The 21,122-nt window shown below is 39.8% G+C and overlaps 1 protein-coding gene across 6 annotated transcripts in view; it reads left to right on the top strand.

The window, feature by feature from the left end:
• The window catches only part of AK4 (adenylate kinase 4), a 72,880-nt gene that overhangs the window by 37,196 nt on the left and 14,562 nt on the right, over positions 1-21,122 (top strand). For all 6 annotated transcript variants that reach the window (XM_033114627.1, XM_033114628.1, XM_033114629.1 and 3 more), the window contains one exon: positions 4,543-4,662. In XM_033114627.1, the coding sequence (XP_032970518.1) occupies positions 4,543-4,662 (120 nt within the window). The remainder of the gene's footprint in view (positions 1-4,542; positions 4,663-21,122) is intronic.

A 21,122-nucleotide genomic window follows, 5' to 3' on the forward strand; every position in this document is an offset into this window, starting at 1 on the left:
GGATGTCTCCCACAGAGTTATCTTAAACTTGGAGATGTGCAGTCTACATTGGGTTAGCTCAGGGGCAGAAGGTTTTCTAACATTGCTTCTGCTTTAGTGCAGGCCTTCACCTTATGTGCTGAATACTCTCACAGCCTCCTTTGCTTCCACCATGCCATTTGTAATTTTTGAACAAGGAGGCTCCATATTTTCATTTTGCATGGGCCCTGCAAATTAAGTAGCTGGTCTTGGCTGTGAGAATGGCATTTCTGAAACTACCTTTTTTAAAAAAATCCGTAAAAGTTCATACTTCTCCTCCTCCTTATCTAGCTCTCTCTCTCATGGTGTGCTTTTCTCCAGATGTCATTACTTGCAGTTCCTCCGGTTATGCCGCGCAGCCCCGTGCCTCTGAACCATTGGCCCGTGGTGTTTCCTTCTCTTCGTTTCCCCTCCCGTGACCTGGTTCATCTCTATTCATGGTTTGAAATGCTGAGAAAATGAGACTCAGCTGTGAAGCCTAACATGGCCAACTCAGCGATTACTGATCATTCTTCGCCTCCTACTTCCCTTGAAAAAACTGGCATCTGGCATGTAGGGCCACGTTTCATCTTGGGATCATGGTTCTGTAACAGCTGTGCAGGATGATCAAATGGATTTTTATCAGAGAAAAATTTTTTTCTGTCATCTTCAGGGTGTTTTATTTATTCATTCATTCATGCACCAAATTTTTATGGAGCATCTAATACATGCCGGCTATATTCTAAGCACTGAGGCTATGGCACTGAACAAAATACTTCACTTTTTCTCAATGAATTAATAATCTAGTTAGGAGAGGCAGAAAGTAAATTCACAAGTGCATCAATATATAACATGTAAGGTCTAGAGAAGGATAAGAGACTAGTGGGTGATGGGTGTGTGTGTGTGTGTGTGTGTGTGTGTGTGTCTGCTGTTTAGATTGGGGGAGGCCTATTGGAGGTGCTACTTAATCAGAGACCTGAATGAAATGAGGGCTTGATCCCTGTGAAACTCTGGGAGAAAGAATATTCCTGGCAGAGTGGACAACAAGTGAAAAGTCCCTGAAGTGGGCATATGTTTGCGATCTTCAGGAAACTACAAGGAGGCTAGTGGCTGGAATAGAGTGGGAAATGAAGAGAGAAGTGGGAGATGGAATTAGAGAACAGGGCCTGTCCACATCTTGTAGACCAAGGTGAGGACTTGGGTTTATACTGAGTGAGATGGGAAGCCATTGGAGGTTTACAGTTAGCTTACATTTTAAAAGGCTCATTCTACCTGTTGTATTTATGCAAAGGAGCCACCTCAAGTGCCATGGAGAGATGAAGTAAGCTAAGAATTGAGAATCGACTTTTTAGGTATTGTGATTATTTTGGTTGACTGATGTGCAGAAGATCCCAAAAACAATCTTTTGATTTTGTAGCAGGTCAAGGATTGATGTGGGTAAAGGACCACTTTGGTCTTAGCTGTGGGATCCTTTATCCGTCTGTTGATTCTTTAGCCTCTTCACTATGTAAAGATTTGTAAATTAGGCTTGGAGCTTAACTCACTGCTTCCTCACTTTGACTTTGGTTTCTGATGAGCCAGGCACTGATGTTAACTACCCAGGGGGTCCAAGACCAACGTTGTGCTCTTCTCACCTCACAATGGCATTGCTTCTTCCGCAACCATCCTCACAATTTGCTCTTGTTTGTTCACAGCAGTTACTGTTGCACTATTACGTTTTAATCCGTTGTCTTGGGACACCATGGAAGTAGAATTTCAAGAACTTAATGTTCAATCAGGTATAAAGAATGGGAGAAGTGAAAAAAAAATCAACACAACAAGAGCAATGCCATTGATTGAGACAGGACAAGAACAGAGTGGGAGGGGAAGTGTGATTTTGGACATAAGTTTGAGGTGTCAGTGGGAGGTACATACGGAGCTGTTTAGCAGGTATTCACAGGGCTGAGGGGCATCATTTTGGATATTGTTCTTCATTAAATTACTGAATCCATATGTACCCCTGTACCATAAATCCCCGCCATCTGCAGGGACCCGAAACATTCACGTAGCCCAGGCCCTAGCCCAGTTGTCAGAATCCCTCTGCAGTCCTTTCCTAGGCAGTCTTTGAGTTGCCATTCAAACATTTCCTGAGGCAACTTTTTCTATCCATCTCTAATTCTCGCTACTAGTCCTAATTCTCTGCCCTGGGGACTGAATAAAATAATACCTTTTTCATGTGTCAAGTATTAGGTTATGAATGAATTCTTATGTCCTCTGAGTCTTCTCCTTTCCACATGTCCTCCTCTTTTGTGGGTGGGACTAAGAACGGGTCTCTGGGGCTGGTTAGCCTGACCGTGGCCGAGCAGGACAGCACCAATGCTTGTCCGTTACTCCACGCATACTACCTGATCTGCCAGCGATTTTTCAGATACAAAACTTACATACCATCCAGGTATTACTCAAGAGACCCGAAAGCATATGTTCATACAAAAACTTGCACATGAATGTTCATTGCGCCATTGTTTGTAATAGCCCCAAAGTGGAAACAACCCAATGCCTGTTCACTGATGTATGTATATACAAAATACGGTATCTCCATCCAGTGGAACAATGATAGTCAGCCATGAAAATGAGTGAAGTATTGGTATATAGTACAACATGAATGAACCTTGAAATCATTCTGCTAAGTAAAAGAAACCAGACACAAAAGACCCCATGTTGTATGATTCCGTTCACATGAGATGTGCAGAACAGGCAAGTCTATAAAGACACAAAGTAGGTTGTTGTTGCCAGAGGCTAGAGGGAATAGGAAATCCGGAGTGACTGCTCGTGGGCACAGGGTTTCTTTCTGGGGTGATACAAATGTTTTGAAATTAGGTAGTGGTGATGTTTGCACAACGTAGAGAATGAATTAAAAACCACTGAATGTTACGGCATGTGTTGTATCTCAGTAAAGCTGTCATTAGGGAAAAAATGGGTGTTAACTCCTATCGGAAGGTGAGGATTAAATGAAATAACACAAAGTGCCTAAAGCACAGTGCTTGGGACGCAGTGTGTACTCAGTTAATGATTGTTATTATTTCTCTGAAGGAAAGGAATACTGCTTGACTATCAGGAAGCTGCAACTTTTCGGCACTGCTGTATTTGTAGACTATTACCTGTCACATAGTATGCCATCAGTGAATACTTGTTGAATGAGTGTGTTTTGTTCAGTCACGTTCAGCCACATTCAGGCATGTGCTTGTCTCTAGTGTTCTGCGGCTGCAGCATGTTACAGACTGTGTGTCTCTGGGCCGAACGCGGAGCTCCTTGTCCAGCAGTGCTGGTGGAGTGGTGTGGAGCTAGCTCTGCACAGCCCACACTTCAGTGCTGAAGTTGGAGTCAGGAGTGGAGACTCAGTCTGGGGAAGAAAGGGGCTCTGCCTTAACTTCAAAAGGAAGGCAGGATGATTCTTGCGCTTTTTTCCTCAGTCACTTAATTCTGATGGATGTTTCTATAAGAACTTCACGGGCCTGTTGAGAATGTGGTTCTTAACAGGTTCATGATCAGTTCCCTGGACAACAAGAGGATTCAAAAAAATTCAGTTCCTAGGTATTTAACCGCTTTAAACTGATAATTGGTTCTGTTGAATCCAACTCACAACTTCCACAAATACGCATTGGTTATTTTAAATTAAGATAGAAGCATTTTTTCCCTCTGAAAATAACTTCTTAAAAATTCTCATCCTTTTATGAGCTTAGCTTTCCACTGATGACACCGAGTTGCTTTTACAAATATGTGGTGCTTATATTAAGGTGCACGGAAACAAAGAAAATCTGTGGTCTTGTATTACCCAGCATTCTTTCAAGAAGACCAGTGGAAATGTTTTCCTTTGGTCTCTAAGTAATGATTGTGCTTCTCAGCTGCCTTTAGTTTTCTGTGTATCATGAACCATATACCGTGTTTCCCCAAAAATAAGACCTAGCCGGACCATCAGCTCTAATGCGTCTTTTGGAGCAAAAATTAATGTAAGACCTGGTCTCATATTAATATAAGACTGGGTATAATATAATATAATATAATACAATATAATACCAGGTCTTATATTAATTTTTGCTCCAAAAGACGCATTAGAGCTGATGGTCCGGCTAGGTCTTATTTTGGGGGAAACACGGTAGTTGACCGCATTTCCTTGTTTATCATAAACTGTTGGAAGGCTCAGTATCCCATTTAGCTCGCCTCTGGGACTTCTTTCTCTGCCTTTTTGTACCACCCGCCCACTAGACTCACACTTTGTTTCCTACTGTTATTTTCTCTTTGCCTAATTTATATTTGATTTTTATTTCTGTCTCTATATTTTCAAGGGCTGCTTTTTAAAAATTCTTTGGGAGACAAATGTGAGACAGTGCCACCATTAGTGAAGCCAACATTTAAAGCGTTACTTTGAAAACATCTACCTATAACTTTACCTCCCATTACCAACAGGGAGGAAGGGGGCAGAACGCTAAACTGTTAGGAAAGAGTTTGTAAGCTTTTTTACTTTTTTGAAGCTTTTTTGAGTATCTCTTTTTCCTGTCTTTTTAATAGAAGTTGGTGATATGGCAAAGCAGTACATAGAGAAAGGTCTTTTGGTTCCAGATCATGTGATCACACGCCTAATGATGTCGGAGCTGGAGAACAGGCGTGATCAGCACTGGCTGCTCGATGGTGAGTTGCACCTGTGGGTGAGCTGGGTTTCTGTGAGTAGTTGGTCCTCTGTTGAATTCCGTGATTGTTCCAGTTTTGAAGATGCCTTTTATTTCCATGACTAAATAAATCCTCATTAAGTGTAACTCATCTGAAATCAGAGGTTCTTTCATTCATAACAGGCCACACAAATTAAAGCTAGGAGTTACCATTTTTCGCCTGTCGGATTAACAAAAGAGGGAAAAATCTGAAAATCTTTTATTGAGTATGGTTGAGAGTATAAAATGGGCAACCTTTGGAGGGCAGTTCAGCAATCTTTATACTTTTTTTTTTGGGGGGGGGGAAGGGGAACAGGACTTTATTGGGGGAACAGTGTATACTTCCAGGACTTTTTTCCAAGTCAAGTTGTTGTCTTTTCAATCTTAGTTGTGGAGGGTGCCATTCAGCTTCAAGTTGCTGTCCTTTCAGTCTTAGTTGTGGAGGGCGCAGCTCAGCTCCAGGTCCATTTGCCCTTGCTAGTTGCAGGGGGCGCAGCCCACCATCCCTTGGAACCAGCAACCTTGTGGTTGAAAGGTCGCGCTTCAATCAACTGAGCCATCCAGGAGCTCAGCGGCAGCTCAGCTCAAGGTGCCACGTTCCATCTTAGTTGCAGGGGGCGCTGCCCACCATCCCTTGCGGGACTCGAGGAGTTGAACCGACAACCTTGTGGTTGAGAGCCCACTGGCCCATGTGGGGATCGAACCGGCAGCCTTCGGAGTTAGGAGCATGGAGCTCCAACCGCCTGAGCCACTGGGCCGGCCCAATCTTTATACTTTTGATTCAGCAATTCTGCGCTAGATTTCTTGCCTAAAGAGGAATCTTCAAGGATGTTTATTTTCATCATTTTTTGTAAATATTATAACAAGACATTGGTAATAACCTAAGTATCTATCGTAGGGATGCGTTAAGTTTTGGTATGTTTATTACCCAAATAATCTACCTATGTGTTGACATGGATAGATCTCTAAGATAAATTGCCAAGTGAAAAAAGCTAGCTGCAATATAGTGTGTATCATGTATTTTTATTTATGAAAAAATGGAGGGATGGTATAATATTACTATATATACTTACAAACACACACTTAAGCTATCTTTGGAAGGATATAAAAATTGATAACAGGATTGGCTCTGGATAAGGATTAAGGTTGGGAGAGAGACTTAACTTTCACTGTATATACCCTTTGATACTGCTTGATGTTTAATGTGTATTTAAACAACACATGGGCCTGATTTAAAAGCTCAGTGGTTCCTAAACTTTTTAGGCATGATGGATCGCTTGATGACAACTTGCTATTTCACCCAAGAAAATGCACGCAGAAGCTCACACACAGAATATTGCAGTTTTTTACTCCAACAAGCTGGAATACAGAATCTTCTACTTTAAGTTTGCCCAGTATAAATCTTTTGATTTACTAAAGGAAAATGATGGACTGGGTGGATTGTTTTATTAAATAGCAAGATTCCTTGGTGCATAGAAAATAAAACTTGATAGACATACTGTGCTCTGTGAACACGAAATGCGGATAGTGAGATTTAGCTGTAATAAACTTCTTTCCAGTACAGAGCAATTTTTCTTCAATTCACACAATGCACTCATTTCTATCTTAACTTGGTGAAACTGAAGCCTGGGGAAAGTTGTAACAGTTCAAATCTTGATGTTTGCCAGCCACAGAGAAACCAGAGGAATTGTCCTATATTTAAACTATCAGAGTGCCTGTGTGTTTCCTGAAGTCTAGAGCCCTGAATCTCCAAATGACTAATATGGTAGAGTATTTTACATCAGTGTTTCTCGGTGTGTAGCCTGCAATGTTTGTAACTGCTAGACAAGAAAACAGTTTATGGCCAAATATGTTTAGAAAATGGCAGTTTCAATATTAAAACTTGCTAGCATTTATTGAGCACTTACTGTGTACCTAGCATTGTTCTGAACACTTGATATTATCTCATTCAATCCCTACAATAACTGTATGAGGTAGATATTATTATTCACATTTACTAGATGAGAAAACTGAGACAAAGTGGGGTCCCGTTACTTGCCCAAAGTTAAAGTGCCAAAATTAACCAGTTTCCTTTACTTCAGGACTTTATCGAACCTTTAATATGATAATATGATTTAATTCTTAACAGAAGGAGATATCATGAGGTATTTTCTGAATTTATTTGGCTATAGAATCTTCTACCTCATTCCCTACACGCCCTGAGAACCTCCATGGTTTGTTCTGTGGAACATTCTTTGTGAACTACTATTCAATATATTCCTCACTTTGTAGGTATTCTAAAAAGTTGATTATAAAGTAGATCATATGTTTCTGTAACACCTTCCTTAAAAAAAGTCTGAAACTATGTCCTCATGGGTATGAAGAAAACCAATGAACTGAATATTTTTGTTAAGAGAAAGGCTATAATGGCTTGTGGAAGGCATGTGTTTATTCATTAGGCAATAATGAAAAAAGCTCCTACTGTGTGTCAGACACTATTCAGTGCTGTTGATAAAATGGTAAGACATTGTGCCTACTTTTTAAGGGACTTATATCACAGTAGGGGAGTCACGTGTGTAAAAAATTAATTACTGACAGTGCAATAGAAGCATATATATTTAGTGCCCTGAGGACACAAAGGAGAAAATTATGTTCTATTGGTGGGAGGAGGGATTGGAACAACTTTATGGAAAAAGAGACGAATGAGAGATACTGTACAGATTGATGGATGGGGGTAGGGAAGGCAGATTTTTTTCAGCAGAGGGGCAGTGTGAACGGGATGAGAGGAATGCCTTAGCCTAGTATTTTCCTGCGCCTACAAGCTGGAGGCAGCAAGGGAAACCCTTGGGTGGATGGATCGTGTTTGATTCCATACAGAGATGGTGGAACTGGAAACTGTTGCCTGGGTGGGCCATTGAAGAGTTGTTAAGTAGCGACGTAACGTGATTAGATTTGTGTCTCAGCAAAACTGTTTGCTTAGCAGCAGAGGAGAGAGTAGGTGCTGGGGCAAGGAGGTGGTGGTGACTAGAAGATTGGTAGAATAGTTCCACCAAGGGACGTCGAAGACCTGAATTTAAGCAATAGCAGTGGAATGGAAAGAGGGCACCATTGAGGAGAGACTGGGTTGAGGCGGAAGAATTGACAGGAGTTGTGACTGATGTCAGGTACTACAACTACAGCCCTGGGTTTTCTTTTATTGCCTTCTGAGCTTTTTGAGTTTTTTGTTTTTTGTTTTTTTAGCTATCATCACCTTCCCTTCACTTCTCCAGCCAGGTTTATTTCTCCACACTCTACACATTTCACTCACGAAAGCTAGCTCTCCAGTACTTCTTCTGTAGGCGTTTGCCATGAGTGATAAACTTCGGCTTTGCACCACCTAACAGTAATTTCTTGAGTTTAAATTCTTTAATTGTAAGGCTTGTCACCTCATAAAGTGAACTTTTTTAGCAAACTTAAAAACCTGTTTTAAAAAGGGATCATCTATGTCACACTTTTTTGGGAAGGTGGTTAGTGTAATAGCAACTAACCCCGTTAGTGCCAGACTGCCCCCTTTTTAAACAGAATGTTTAACATAATATTTTTATTGAGATGTAATTCATATACCGTAAAATTCACCCCCTTAAAGTGTACAAGTCAATGCTTTTTCATGTGTTCACAAGGTTATGCAACCATTACCACTATCTCACTTTAGAACACTTTCACCACCCCAAAAAGAAACCTGTACCCCTTATCACAGACTGCCCACTTTGCATCCCAGCTCTGCCACTTACTGGCAGTGTGTGTGACCTTGGGCGAGATGCCTTTGGCCTCTCTGTATGTCTTATTCCTCATGGAAAACAGATTAGGAAAGGGTTTGTAGGGATGAAGTGAATGTATGCAAAGTGCTTAGAAGAATGCATGCCATACTGTAAGTGCTATTTAAGTATGAGATTTTGTTAATATTATTTGTTGTACTTGATATGCTGGTCCTTTTTTTTTTTTTTTTTTTTTGGTGACTGCATAAAGTATTAAGTTCAAAAGTAGTTTTAAAAATATTTAGCTAGGAGAAGTTGAAAAGTCGGTTTCAGTGATGGAATGTTTTGTCTCTCTTTCCAATGCTTTGCTTTTGCCATAACTTTTCTTCTCAGGGTGAAGTTCTTTTACATCGTAGGCCTGTTTTTAGTCAAGCATGCCAGTCTCCTAACCGAGGTAGTCTGTCTCTTTCTTCTTGAACAACCATCTGGTCACTTTTGCAGTTGTGATTTTTCTTGAACGTTCTGGACTAAATCCATCTGGCGAAGTGAGGAGTGTCAGGAATGCTGAGTTCTGTGTTCAGCCTTAAACTTCTTAGGGTGGAAGGCACATGCTTTGCGGAGCATGTGCCCGTTGAGTGTGCTAAAGATGATTGAGTGTAGACAGGACAAGAAGAATTCTTGATGACAGGTGACTCATCATCTTGGTCCGAATGGCTGTGGAGAGGCATCCTGCAAATGGTGGGTGGAAATGAGTTGAGTGGATACAAGCCAATGGTACACCAAGGGGGTTGGTTGAATGCTGTGTGGTTTGGTCAGCTCCGTCCTTGCTAAGAAAAGTTGAGCACCACCTTACCTTCACAGTGTACTTTCCAGTTGGGTGAGAAACACTCTTTTATGGGTTAATATGTGTTATATACATGTTGGTTTTCCCCACTTTTTTTCTCTTTAATTGCCTTGGAAATTTAATGTATGAGAACAGTGTTTTAAAAATAGTTTTCTTTAATTTTAAGATAGATATTCTACCAGAGGAATGGAATGCACAAGCCTTCTAATTTTGTTATAAAGCCATGTTTTTTAGTTTCATAGAAAAGGTATTTACTGCTTACTAGGTGATCTTAAGGTGAAATAGCAGTCAGGGAATAATAACCAGCTTTTTAAAAAAAATACAAATTCTTCACTTTGGCTGGCAATGTGTTGGGGCCAGTGTGGGGGGGCGGGGTGGGTGTAATAGATTTTTTTTTTTTCATTTCTGAACTTGGCTGCCAGCTTATGCATTTTAAACAGTAACCTATACATTCTTAAACTGAATCCTAGTTTATCTCTAGGTGGCAAGATGTGACAGACTTGTCTGCCAGATAATTTTAGGTATAGGTATCAAAATATTTTAAATTTGTTGTCAAAAGTTTGGTTTCACAGAAAGCAGCCTTAAGATTTGGAATTATAAGTGCAATATAATTTAAGCCTTTTCATTGGAGATAAAGATACTTGTAGAATGAGAGTCGTCATTTGGTCTATGGTCGTATGTTTCATTTGTTTCGTTCTGAGCAGTGCTGCACACTGACGAACTGGTGCTTTCTTTAGGTAATTCTGGTGTTTTTTTTTTTAAAGCAGAAATGGGAACTGCTTGAATGTGTGCCATGTTTTGTGTATGTTTGTTTTCCCTGAGAGTTAAATGATCTCAGACCTAAGGTATTCCAGGGTACGTGCTCACCCAGAGCCCTTGGTATCCAAATAAAAGGTAGATGCTGGGAAACCAAGCTACAGATGCTGGAACTAGAGTATTTTGTCCTACTTTTGCAGATATGGTTTATCACATTGCACTGCTACATAACTGCTCTAACCTTATCCCTTCCATATTTTTCTTTCTGAATCAGACACTCTGAAGAGTGTTAGATCCTACTGGGCAACATATGTCTACAGCAAAAAGCCAATAATCACATATCTTCTGAATCACATTTTTAAAGAAACGCCAAGGGCAATTTTGTTTTTCTGTTGCCCTTGTGAACACAGGGTATATTTCAAGAATAAAATGTATAATAGATTTGTTTGAAGGTCACCGAAGACATTCTCTTTGGGAAAAAAAAGAAAAGAATCAGACTTTCTCTCTCTCTCACTCTGTGTGTGCATATATGTGTAATAAGGTAATAGATTATCTTCCTCATTTACCTTCAGATGTCTAGTCAGTCCTGAAAAATATTATCAGATAAGCTTTGTATCTTAGATCATTGTTAAGGCGAAGATGCATACTCTCATACCTTGAATGGAAGATCGGAAGCAATGGGAATGGTTCCTCAGGAATGGAGAATAGTTGGAATGGATGGGACGCTCCTAAGGTACTGTGGCAGTTATTATGCCTGCCAAACATAGACCGAAGAATCAAAATCTTGGTGCCTCATCAGGCTCACCCTTCCTGACATACTCAGGACGTGCCCCTCATTGTAACTGTTTGTTCGACAGACATTTGCTATATATACCGAAATGGGTTGAAATACCTGTTAGATCCTGGGTATTTCTTTTCATTTTATTTTTTACAGTGAAAATTTTTTATATTTAGAATTAGCCAGCTGGACTCAGTTTAGGTGATGCCAATTTTGTTGGCAGCATCCAAAGCATCATAGTCAGGAGCCAGTGGAACATATGCCTGCGTCTCTCCATCAGGCCTGAGCAGGGCGTTGACCTTGGCCACGCCAATGTCACAGAGCCTCTTCACAGCCTGTTTGATCTGGTGCTTCCTGGCCTTGACATCCACAGTGAACAATGCGGTTGTCTTCTCTCTTCTTCATGGCCGACTCGGTAGTCAGGGGAAGTTGGTGATGGCACAGTGGTCAAGCTTGTTTCTCCTGGGGTGCTTTTCTGAGGATACTGGGCTGCCTTTGGAGCTGCAGTGTCTTGGGCCGTTGGAACGTGGGTGATGTGTGGATCTTCTTTTTGTGTCTGTGGACGCCTTTCACTCAGCTTTCTTTGCCTTCAAGGCCTCTGCTTTGGTTTCCGCTTTGGGAGGGAGGGGCTGGGGCTTCCTTCTTTGCTTTCGGTGATCCTGGGTATTTCTAAAGTGAATAAAGTATAGGTCTGACTTTGCATTGAGATAATAGCAGTAAAGAAAAAAGGAGAAAAAAATCACTGGAGAGAGAGAGAGTAGAAGTAGAGTAAGCATGTCAGGGAGCTCCTGACGAAAACATATATTCAGTGCACCATCGTACAGGTGAAATAGCATCTGTGTTCTGGGAGAAAGTGGAAAGATTTTGACGAATAAGGAATGCTATTCTTGGTGAAAACTACAGCATGAACAAAGATGGGTGTGTGTATAATGAGTCTTAGTGCCACATTCCTGGAGACCCATTTATGCCCCCAAACAGTGTAAATATGTCTGACAAATGTTTTTTGTTTTTTTTCCTGCATCCAAAATTCTCATTTGAGGGACAATTTGGGCAGTAGCCCTTAAAAGAATGTTGTTTTGCTCATTTTCTTTGTGGGCACATATTTTTTGTCTTTCATAACTTGACAGTTTTAATTTGGGTATACATATGCAAAAAAACCCCTGAAATTTGACACCTCGTGTCATACACAAAAATCAACCCCAAATTGATGAGAGACCTAACTGTAAGGGCTACAATGAAAAACTGCTAGAGGAAAACACAGGAGAAAATATGATTTCAATTATTTTGGATATATACCCAGATGTGAGATTGTTAGATCACATGATAGTTTTATTTTAAATTTATTGAAGAACCTGCACACTGTTTTCCATTGTAGCTGTACCATTTTACCTTCTGTAGGCACATTTTTAATTATTACTATTTTACTGCTTTGAAGGTAGAGTTTGGTCAGGTATCTGTTTATTGTATGTTTGAGTTTCTTGAAGCATTGACATCTGTTTGTTGGATTTGGTTGATTTCAAAATGGTTATTATAGCCATAAAGCAATAATAGTCTTCTCCAAAACTGCATCTTTACATTTGTGTTTTAAAACAGACTTGTCAGTTTTAGTCATATTCTTAGAAGAAGGGATTATAAAACCCTAGATCTGTGTTTGATTATATTTCCTGATTAAGTATTTTGGATAAAACATGATTAAGTATTTGGATATTCTTAAATGAAAGGATTTGTAGACACATAATTAATTTCAGGTTAAATAGTATACTGAGGAAGAACACATGACTTCATCAGGGGAAGGTAGGCAAAAAGAAGAAACAGTATCTGTATCTACTTTAAGTAAGACTAGGTAACAGTTTTCTAAACAGAACAATATTGGTTGAGTTACACAGGAAAGACAATTACTCAGTGGAGTTGGGTCATGAAGTCATTCTGATGACACCTGACTTGAAATTTTGGACACTTTTCATCTTATGTTACACCTTATCTAAAGTGCATAGTTTGTTCAGATTTTAGACCTAGCTGTTGATTGCATTAAAGCTATTGCAACCCCTTGTTAATAGTCACAAGTGATTGTGCAAATTTCTTTTGGTTCTAAGTATTCATAATTTTTCCTACAACTAAGCATTTATTGAGCACCAATTCTGTGCCAGTCCCTGTCCAGACATCACAGTGGAGCAACGAAAAGAGTGGGCAGGACCTAGCCCTCTTGGAATCTGAACCTAGTGTTGATTCAGCCTTTGTGCTACCCTAGCCAGTGAGGGTCATTTTTGATTTAAATCCAAACTATCAGAAGTTGGTTTTTACCAGTTTTGTCAATATGAGCTCAAGAGTATCTAAGGGAAAAACATGGCGGTCTTGAGTTTCTTCCTCATTTGGTTGGATTCTCTCCTGAGACGTTGTCCTCGTGTCTTTTTCTGGGTGGCTTTCTTCTGATTGATCTGACTGCTGCCTTGGGATGAGGAACAATCTTAATATAGTAGGCCATCCTGAGTTTTCAGCAAAATGACTAGATTTTAATATGTATACATTAAGGGCCATTGGAAAACATGTATACAGATATTTGAGCACACCCTAGAAAAATTTGGTTCAGAGATGAAAGAATGAATCGAGTGTACATTTTTTGTGTGTCCTGGTGTGCTTGGCATTGGTTCATGTGAGGAGGGAATAGCCCACTTTCTGACCTCAGTCCAGGAGGAGCAAATGCTGCATAAACAGTTGCAGTATAGAATCTTAGGAGTACCAAGGGAAGGGGGTGAAAGGTCGAGAGATAGCCCAGAGAAGAAAATGCCTGACCCTCTTTTGGGGAAGAGGGAGGCAGCTATTAGGAAGTCTTCCTGGAATAGATTACACCAAGAGCTAAATTTTGAAAGTGGGAATAAAGCACATTCTAGACAGAGAGGGAAGAAGATCATGTGCAAATGGTACAGAGGCATGAAACAACATAGAGTGTTCTGGAAACCACAAGTCACTGGATAATCCTAGAGCTGAAAATAGGAGCAGATGAGGCTGGAAAAGTGGGTCAGGGCAAAAGTTTAACACTGCATGCAATTCAAAAACAGTGAATTGAGTAAGCATCAAAGTTAAAACTAAAAATGGCTGGAAGGAAGTTAAAATAAACTTTAAAACTTTGAGTTTGAAAGAGTGAATAACTAATTCTTTAACTTTCTTACCAACTAACATTTAAAAAACAACTAGATATAAAAACTTTTAAATTTAGGTACAGTAGACATTAAACTGTGGTTTCTCTGTATTTGTGGCATGTCGTCTCATACACTTTCAGATGCACTTAGTGCATTTGTTACTGCTATTAATAGTTAATTGGGAGTCTATAAAGTAAGGCACAGGATGAAACTGTCTTCAAATCTTAATTTTAGATGTTAGGAGAGCCTACTTCCCCAATTTATGAAACAGGTATCTTGGGAATTGGGTAAATTAAGAAAATTGAAGAGTTTCATCCAAAGCATCAGAGGTATACTTTGCTAGTTTAAAATTAAACAATGATTGTGCACTAAGTATGCAGAAAGCACCATACTAAGAAAACGGTAATGTGGTAGGGAAAGCATGGACTTATGAGTCAGACATGAATAACTTATTAGCTGTGTAGTCTTGGGAAGCAAAGTTCTTGTATTCTTTTTTTCTCATCCATAAAATAGGAGTATGTATGGCATTGGTTTGCACGGATTGGCTAACAAATGCAAATGTAAAACTCTTAGTGGAGTTCTGAAACATACGAGGTGGTCAAATGGTAGATATGTGTTGTTACTATCAATGTTAAGTTCTTGTGTATATAGAAGTGTGTGTGTGTGTGTGTGTGTGTGTGTGTGTGTGTGTGTTTACGTACTGGTATAGATGTTAGAACTTAATGTTTCAATAATAAACTGCTGAGAACTTAAAAATGTCATTCTAATAAGTAAGGATCACCATATTCATCCCTCATTAAGTATACTTGGGGAATGCATAACTAAAACCACTCATCTTCCATTAAATCTTACCTAATAATATAAAACAAAACAATATATATACAATTCTGTTGATTGTCCTGTCACTAATAAGAAAACCCAGACTTTGGAAAGATGAACAAGTTAATTAGGGTTAAAAGTAGAATGCGATGTTGAAAAAATGCAGAGAATTTCATTTTTATCTTTTTACACTGTTTTTATAAAAGTGATACAGGGTCACTATAAAACATTCAAACCATATGGACAAATGAAAAGAAAAGCAACAAATCACCTAAAATCCAACTAATCAGAAATAACCAGGGTTAACAATTGAAAAGCATCATTCTAGACACCTCTCCATGCACATGTACAGATAGAAATGTGTAAGAATGGCATCATCCTTTACACACTTTTTAAAAGTATTTAATTTTCCTCAAATTTAACAATAGCGAAAGCTAAAGTGAACCTGAAGGACTTATAACTGAATTTCAAATAAACCTTTCGTCATCACCAGGGATATGAATTCCTATGGGAGCTCTTTAAGATTTGAAAGCCGGTAGGAGATTTACGTTTTTTTGTTATTGTTTTTTGTTTTTCTAAAAACCTTCACATTTCAAATGTCGACAGCAGATATTGTCTCTCCACAGTGAACCGTAACTTCTTAATTATATGTTTACTCAATATACGTCCTCCTACCTCTTCTCCCCTTCTTCCCAATTTTCATTGGCTTTTGTTTAAGATTTATTGTAAATTTTCTTCTGTATCTTTACCCGTTTTTTGGTCTTACATTTAAAAAATTTAGATGAATTCTGTGCTCTGGTTTTCTTACCCACTACCACTTATCTGTTCATTTTATTTTGATTAATATCTTGGTGAATATACTATATAAATCATTGGATTGTAAACTTTAAATGTGTGAGTTATATGATATATGAATTATATCTGAATAAAGCACTGCTTTTTTTGGTGGGGGAAGGTGTTAGATTAACCTGGTTGTGAACTTTATTTGATAATGAAACTAAAGTATTCATTCATGTTCATTCTTCATAGTTTGTTGCTTATATGGAATGCCCATCAGCTCATAAGTTTTTCCAAATTTTTATGAGAGAAAACATTGTTATGTAGGCTGGTGAAAGCAGCCAAATAATCTGCAACCATTTTTTTTCTCATTGATTAAAAATTCTGGCATTTTGTAAAAAAGGTGCATTTTTTAAAAAGATTTTCAGACATTCTAGCACGTATTCTAACCCATTGCAAAACAATAATCATAATGTCTTAATAGCCTGCTTTTAATAAAATATTCTTTTTTTGACAAGTTTTATTATTTATTTTTCAATTACAGGTGACATATGATATATTATGTCAGTTTCAGGTGTCCAACATAGCGATGAAATGCACTGGTTTTTTTTTGTGTTTTTTTTTTTTTTTTTTAAGATTTTATTGGGGAAGAGGAACAGGACTTTATTGGGGAACGGTATGTACTTCCAGGACTTTTTTCCAAGTCAAGTTGTTGTCCTTTCAGTCTTAGTTGTGGAGGGCGCAGCTCAGCTCCAGGTCCAGTTGCCGTTGCTAGCTGCAGGGGGCACAGCCCACCATCCCTCTGAACCTTGTGGTTGAGAGGACGCGCTCCAACCAACTGAGCCCTTCGGGAGCTCAGTGGCCGTTCAGCTCAAGGTGCCGTGTTCAATCTTAGTTGCAGGGGGCAGAGCCCATCATCCCTTGTGGGACTCGAGGAATTGAACTGGCAACCTTGTGGTTGAGAGCCCACTGGCCCATGTGGGAATCGAACCGGCAGTCTTCAGAGTCAGGAGCATGGAGCTCTAACCGCCTGAGCCACCGGGCTGGCCCTGCACTGTTTTTTTAACACCACTTTTCCATTCATCACTTGGTTGACTGGATTTTGTTAGTTTTTCCTTCCTTCTTTCCTTGCTCCCTTTTCTCCCTCCTTCTCTCCCTCCTTGCAGAAGGGCTCATGAGGTGCTGTGGGACATGAGTTTCCAAGTGTGAGAGTGTCTCCTTGTTGAACAATTCAGCTGACCGGGAGTGGTCCTGTGTCCTTCAGAATTTTGCAGTCCTTATCTTTTTATCTTCTTCTGGCCTGGATTATTGCTCTGTACAAGCCTAAATCCAGTCTGACTTTCCGCCCCTTTTGAATATGATTTTTTAAAAATTGCATTGCTACTATTTAATATAAGAAAGCTTAAACATTATAAAAAGGTACAACTTACTTTCAAGTCTTTAGGTCTTGGAAAAATTCCTCCACATCAACAAACTGCTGGCCACCAAAGCAAACTTGGAGTTAGTAATTTGGCAAATAAGTCGCTGATAGGGAAACATCTACTTGCAGTTGTCCAAGTAATAATTAACCTTTGTAAATAGAGAATGGATAGTAACTTTGAAAAAATCTGAGCTTAATGCCTAACTAACTTGAGAGCTATACTAATAATTTCTTTCTTTCTTCATTAGTTTCAGGTGTACAAAACAATGCACTAGTTTGACATTTCAAACTAGTGAAAGTGATAACTCCCGCCCCCTCACAAAGTGATAACCCTCCTCCCCCAATCTATTTTGCCCCTCTGACATCATACATCTCTATTAGAATTCCATTGACTCTATTCCCTGTGTTATACTCCATATCCCATGCCTATTTATTTTTCTATATAGAGTTCCTGAAGACTTGTTTCTTCATATTTGACGTAAATAGAATATCTCAAGATTGGGTTTTTTTCTCCCTATCTTTATGTTTCGATCTGCAATTCATTTTTTTCCCTTTAGGGAAAAATCTCCTGTATTACATCTTTTTTGTCCATTTGTCAGTTTTTCTATTTCAAGAATTCCGGTTATGTTGGATACTCTATTGAATGTTTTCTGTCTTTGTCCTATTTTGTTTAAAATTTTTTCTGTGTTTCCTTTTGGCCTCAAATGTGTTCAGACCTTTTAATTGAAGGCAGGGGAGCGCAAAGCTTTGCTTATGTTCTATAACTACTTTGTAATTTCTCTGCCTGTATGTACCATGTATACTCCTGCTGAAAAGCCTTTGCACGTACTATGCTCTATGTTTAATGCTCAGCCTCCAAATATCCATGTGGATTGCTGCATTCAGATCTCTATTCAAATGTGCCTCCTGAGAGAATCCTTCCTGTACCATCCTGTGTACGCACGTTGTTCTTTCGTCTTACCTTATAATCACATGACATTACACGTTTGTCTGCATATTTGATGTTTGTCACCTTCCTTATACCCTCACCCCCCACCCCCGCCAGTGTAGCCCTAAGAAAGCAGATTATGTCTGTTTTGTTCATGGCTTTATTGCCACTACCTACAACTGTGTTGGACACGTAGAAAAGGCTGATAAATATATGTCCTGCAGACTGTCGCTGGACCAATGTAGGGGGGATTCTCAGCTTCTGTATTTTTCCTCGGGGTGAGAATATAGACCTATGATGAAATTATTTATAAATTCCTTTTGTCTTAATTGAGATACAATGGGAGCAGTCTTCTCCTAATTTGTTTAGAGGAAAAAAGCAGAATTCTTAAACAGAGGAGCTTTTAAGCAAGGAATTTGCAGATGACAGATCATTCCTTAATTCAGTATGCCTCCTCCCTTACTGGGAAAGAAAGGGCTCGATGCTTTTAGTATAAAAACAAAGGTTATAAGGTAGTGTTTATCTGTGTCCTAATACAGGAAAAATCATCATGCTGATGCCAGAGGATCAGAATGCCTACCTAATAGGATTTCATCTTTTATTTCACTAAGCCACTTTGAAGAGGCAGAGTTACGGTTGAAAACCAAATTTTCTGGAATATCTATCTTCTCTTTATCAGTGGATCAGGAAGGAGTGACCATAGCATATCTAGGTTTTTAAATGATTTATTACTAATCTACAAGCTTCTCGAGTGCAGGACCCACTTGTAAGTCTCTCGGATTGTAAAACTCTAGGATATACAATTGCTGGGTTCCAAGTGTCCCAGGAAGGGTTCGTGGAACAGGAAATGGGTCCTAGGGCTCTCGCACAATGGGAAATGTGGAACTCACAAAGTGATACAGTGTAGCTTCAGCTCTGTTTGCCGACATCTGGAGCACAGCTGCTGCTTTCCTTTTTCACCATCTGTTCATAAAAACTAGGTGAAGTGGAATGTGGAGGCCTTAGATACATGTACAAATAAATATTATGTAAACAGATAAGGTAATTATAAGATGAGAAAAGGCCTTCATGAAACAGGTTTTGATGGTGATTAATTTTAACTTGCTGTTAAGGTTTCTGGTTGGTGGCATGAATGGTTTGAATGCCTCTGGGTTAGGGAAGACTGTGGAAGAATAGGTGCCTGCTTTCGGCTTTAGTTAATCAGTCAGTGATAAATTGTGATGAGCAATGGCTTGCATTTGTAATTTGGTTCTTGCTTTCTCAACAAACTGAGAAGAGACGTGGTCTCTTCCATGTTGGCCCCAGTTCTTAGTGGAGGTGGAAAGAACACTGGATGTTGCGTGGCCTTTTCACAGGCTGCCATCATAGGCGGATGTTGCCCTTCGGAACTGCTCTTTTATTTCCATCAAACGGAAGGCTTGCTTTTCTGCTTGGGAATGTGGCGGTAGACTCTGGCTCTGCGCCCTTCCTTTGGAGTGAATGCACTCCAAATTAGAAAAACAGAAGTGACCTAGTTCCCTATTCCCCTCTACTGCTGCAGCTTGTTGCTGGGGCACCTCTTGCTTCAGCTGCTTCACCTCCCTCCGGCTCTTGGCATGGCTGAGAAGAGCAGGTGCCAAGGCCCAGTGGCCAGCGCTGCTGGGAACACAATGCCAGTCAGGAATTTAGTGACATCTCTCTGCATTTAGAGAATCTGTATGTGTGTGTGTGGGGCGGTGTGATGGGGAGCAATCTAAAAAACAACCTCAGGCACCATAATTAGTGATACAGCATGACAGATTTGGGGAGAAGTTAAACTACATAAAATTTTAGTTTTCAATGTGTATTGGCTGTTTGATTCAACAGGACAGAGCAGCTTTTCTGGGCTGGGTTAGAAGACGACGGATGAAGATAGCCTAGTAGGGAAGCATGAGGTAGGTTTCCCATATACCTGGTGAGAAATCCTGTGATGGAACAGTCTCGTGTGTAGTTAAAGGGAGGAAAGCAAGCTTTCTCTGCTTAACATGTGATCTTTATTTTACTTTGCCTATTGGGTTTTCTGGTTTCCTCAACAATTAATGGAATATATTCATTTGGAATAGGCTATCGAAGGAAGCTGGACTAGGCTAGTCATTTAGAAAGCATGTCTTTGAGGCTTACTTTTAGTAAGAATGAAAGCATACCACAACTTTGTCGCAGTTCCGAAAGGAAAAATTAGAATGCTGCCACCTGTTGACAGGATTTGGTGTGCGTCTGGTCCACTTGGTCAGTAATCCCTGCCCAGCAGGAATACCATATCCACATGGAGCCTGTATCCTGGGCACTTCAGGAATAAACATAGTGCCAGCCCTCAGGGAGCTCCTCATTTTAATAGAGACTACAAGCAAGCATATGTGAAGAAGAAGACACACCCCCAGCTAGAGTGGCAAATTCTCCTTGGGCCCACCAATGTAATCAAAGCCTGCCTCGTCTAAATCACGTACCTAAGAGAAGATAATCTCTTAGAATACTTTAAATACTTTATACATGCATTGAATACTTTCATGTTCAGAATGGCCATTCTGATTTAGACACAGATTTTCTGTTAGAAGATTTCCACAGATCATATTTTAACATTCCATGCATCTGCTAATTAGTTGTTTCCTTTCAAATCCCAATATCCTAGGAACTCAAAGGACCGAGGAATTCAGTCTCATACTAGGAGTAGTTCTCTAGAAGAGAACTTGGATAAGTGGATAGCAAATGATAACTTAAGTGTATTAGAGAGCAAAATACTCATATCCCCGTCCCCAAGTGACTGAACAGCTCAGGTCCTGATAAAGAGACGTTCTTGCTTGATAGGTTTCCACTAGTCTTCATACTGTGCTCCTCTGACAGTATGTTCATTTTTAACACTAAGCGTGGCTGGATAATGACGCTCTGCTGAAAATGGTGTAAAATGTGTTGGTCAGATTGCACCTTATCTCACATTCTGGCAGCTGATCGATGTGAAAATTGCACCTGAATGACTTTCGTGATTTGTTCAACCCAATTTGAGACACTGATGGAAATCAATTCAAGGAATGCGGGAGCTGCCATGCCTGCCTTTTAGGCCACCCTTTCGTATTGTGTGCCCTGAAGCCTTTAAGTTAGGCTCTGTGGGCTAAAGCATAGCCATATTTTGAGTGTCTTGGAGACAAATAAATACTGCTGCTCACTTTATGGAGCCTCTGCCCATATGCCTGACACGTACGACAGAGAGCCTGGCTCCAGGCCTGGGGCACTGCACCCCAAACTTCAGTGGGATCCTCAG

The sequence above is a fragment of the Rhinolophus ferrumequinum genome, chromosome 9 (genome assembly GCF_004115265.2).
Source record: "Rhinolophus ferrumequinum isolate MPI-CBG mRhiFer1 chromosome 9, mRhiFer1_v1.p, whole genome shotgun sequence".
NCBI classification, from domain to species: Eukaryota; Metazoa; Chordata; class Mammalia; order Chiroptera; family Rhinolophidae; genus Rhinolophus; species Rhinolophus ferrumequinum.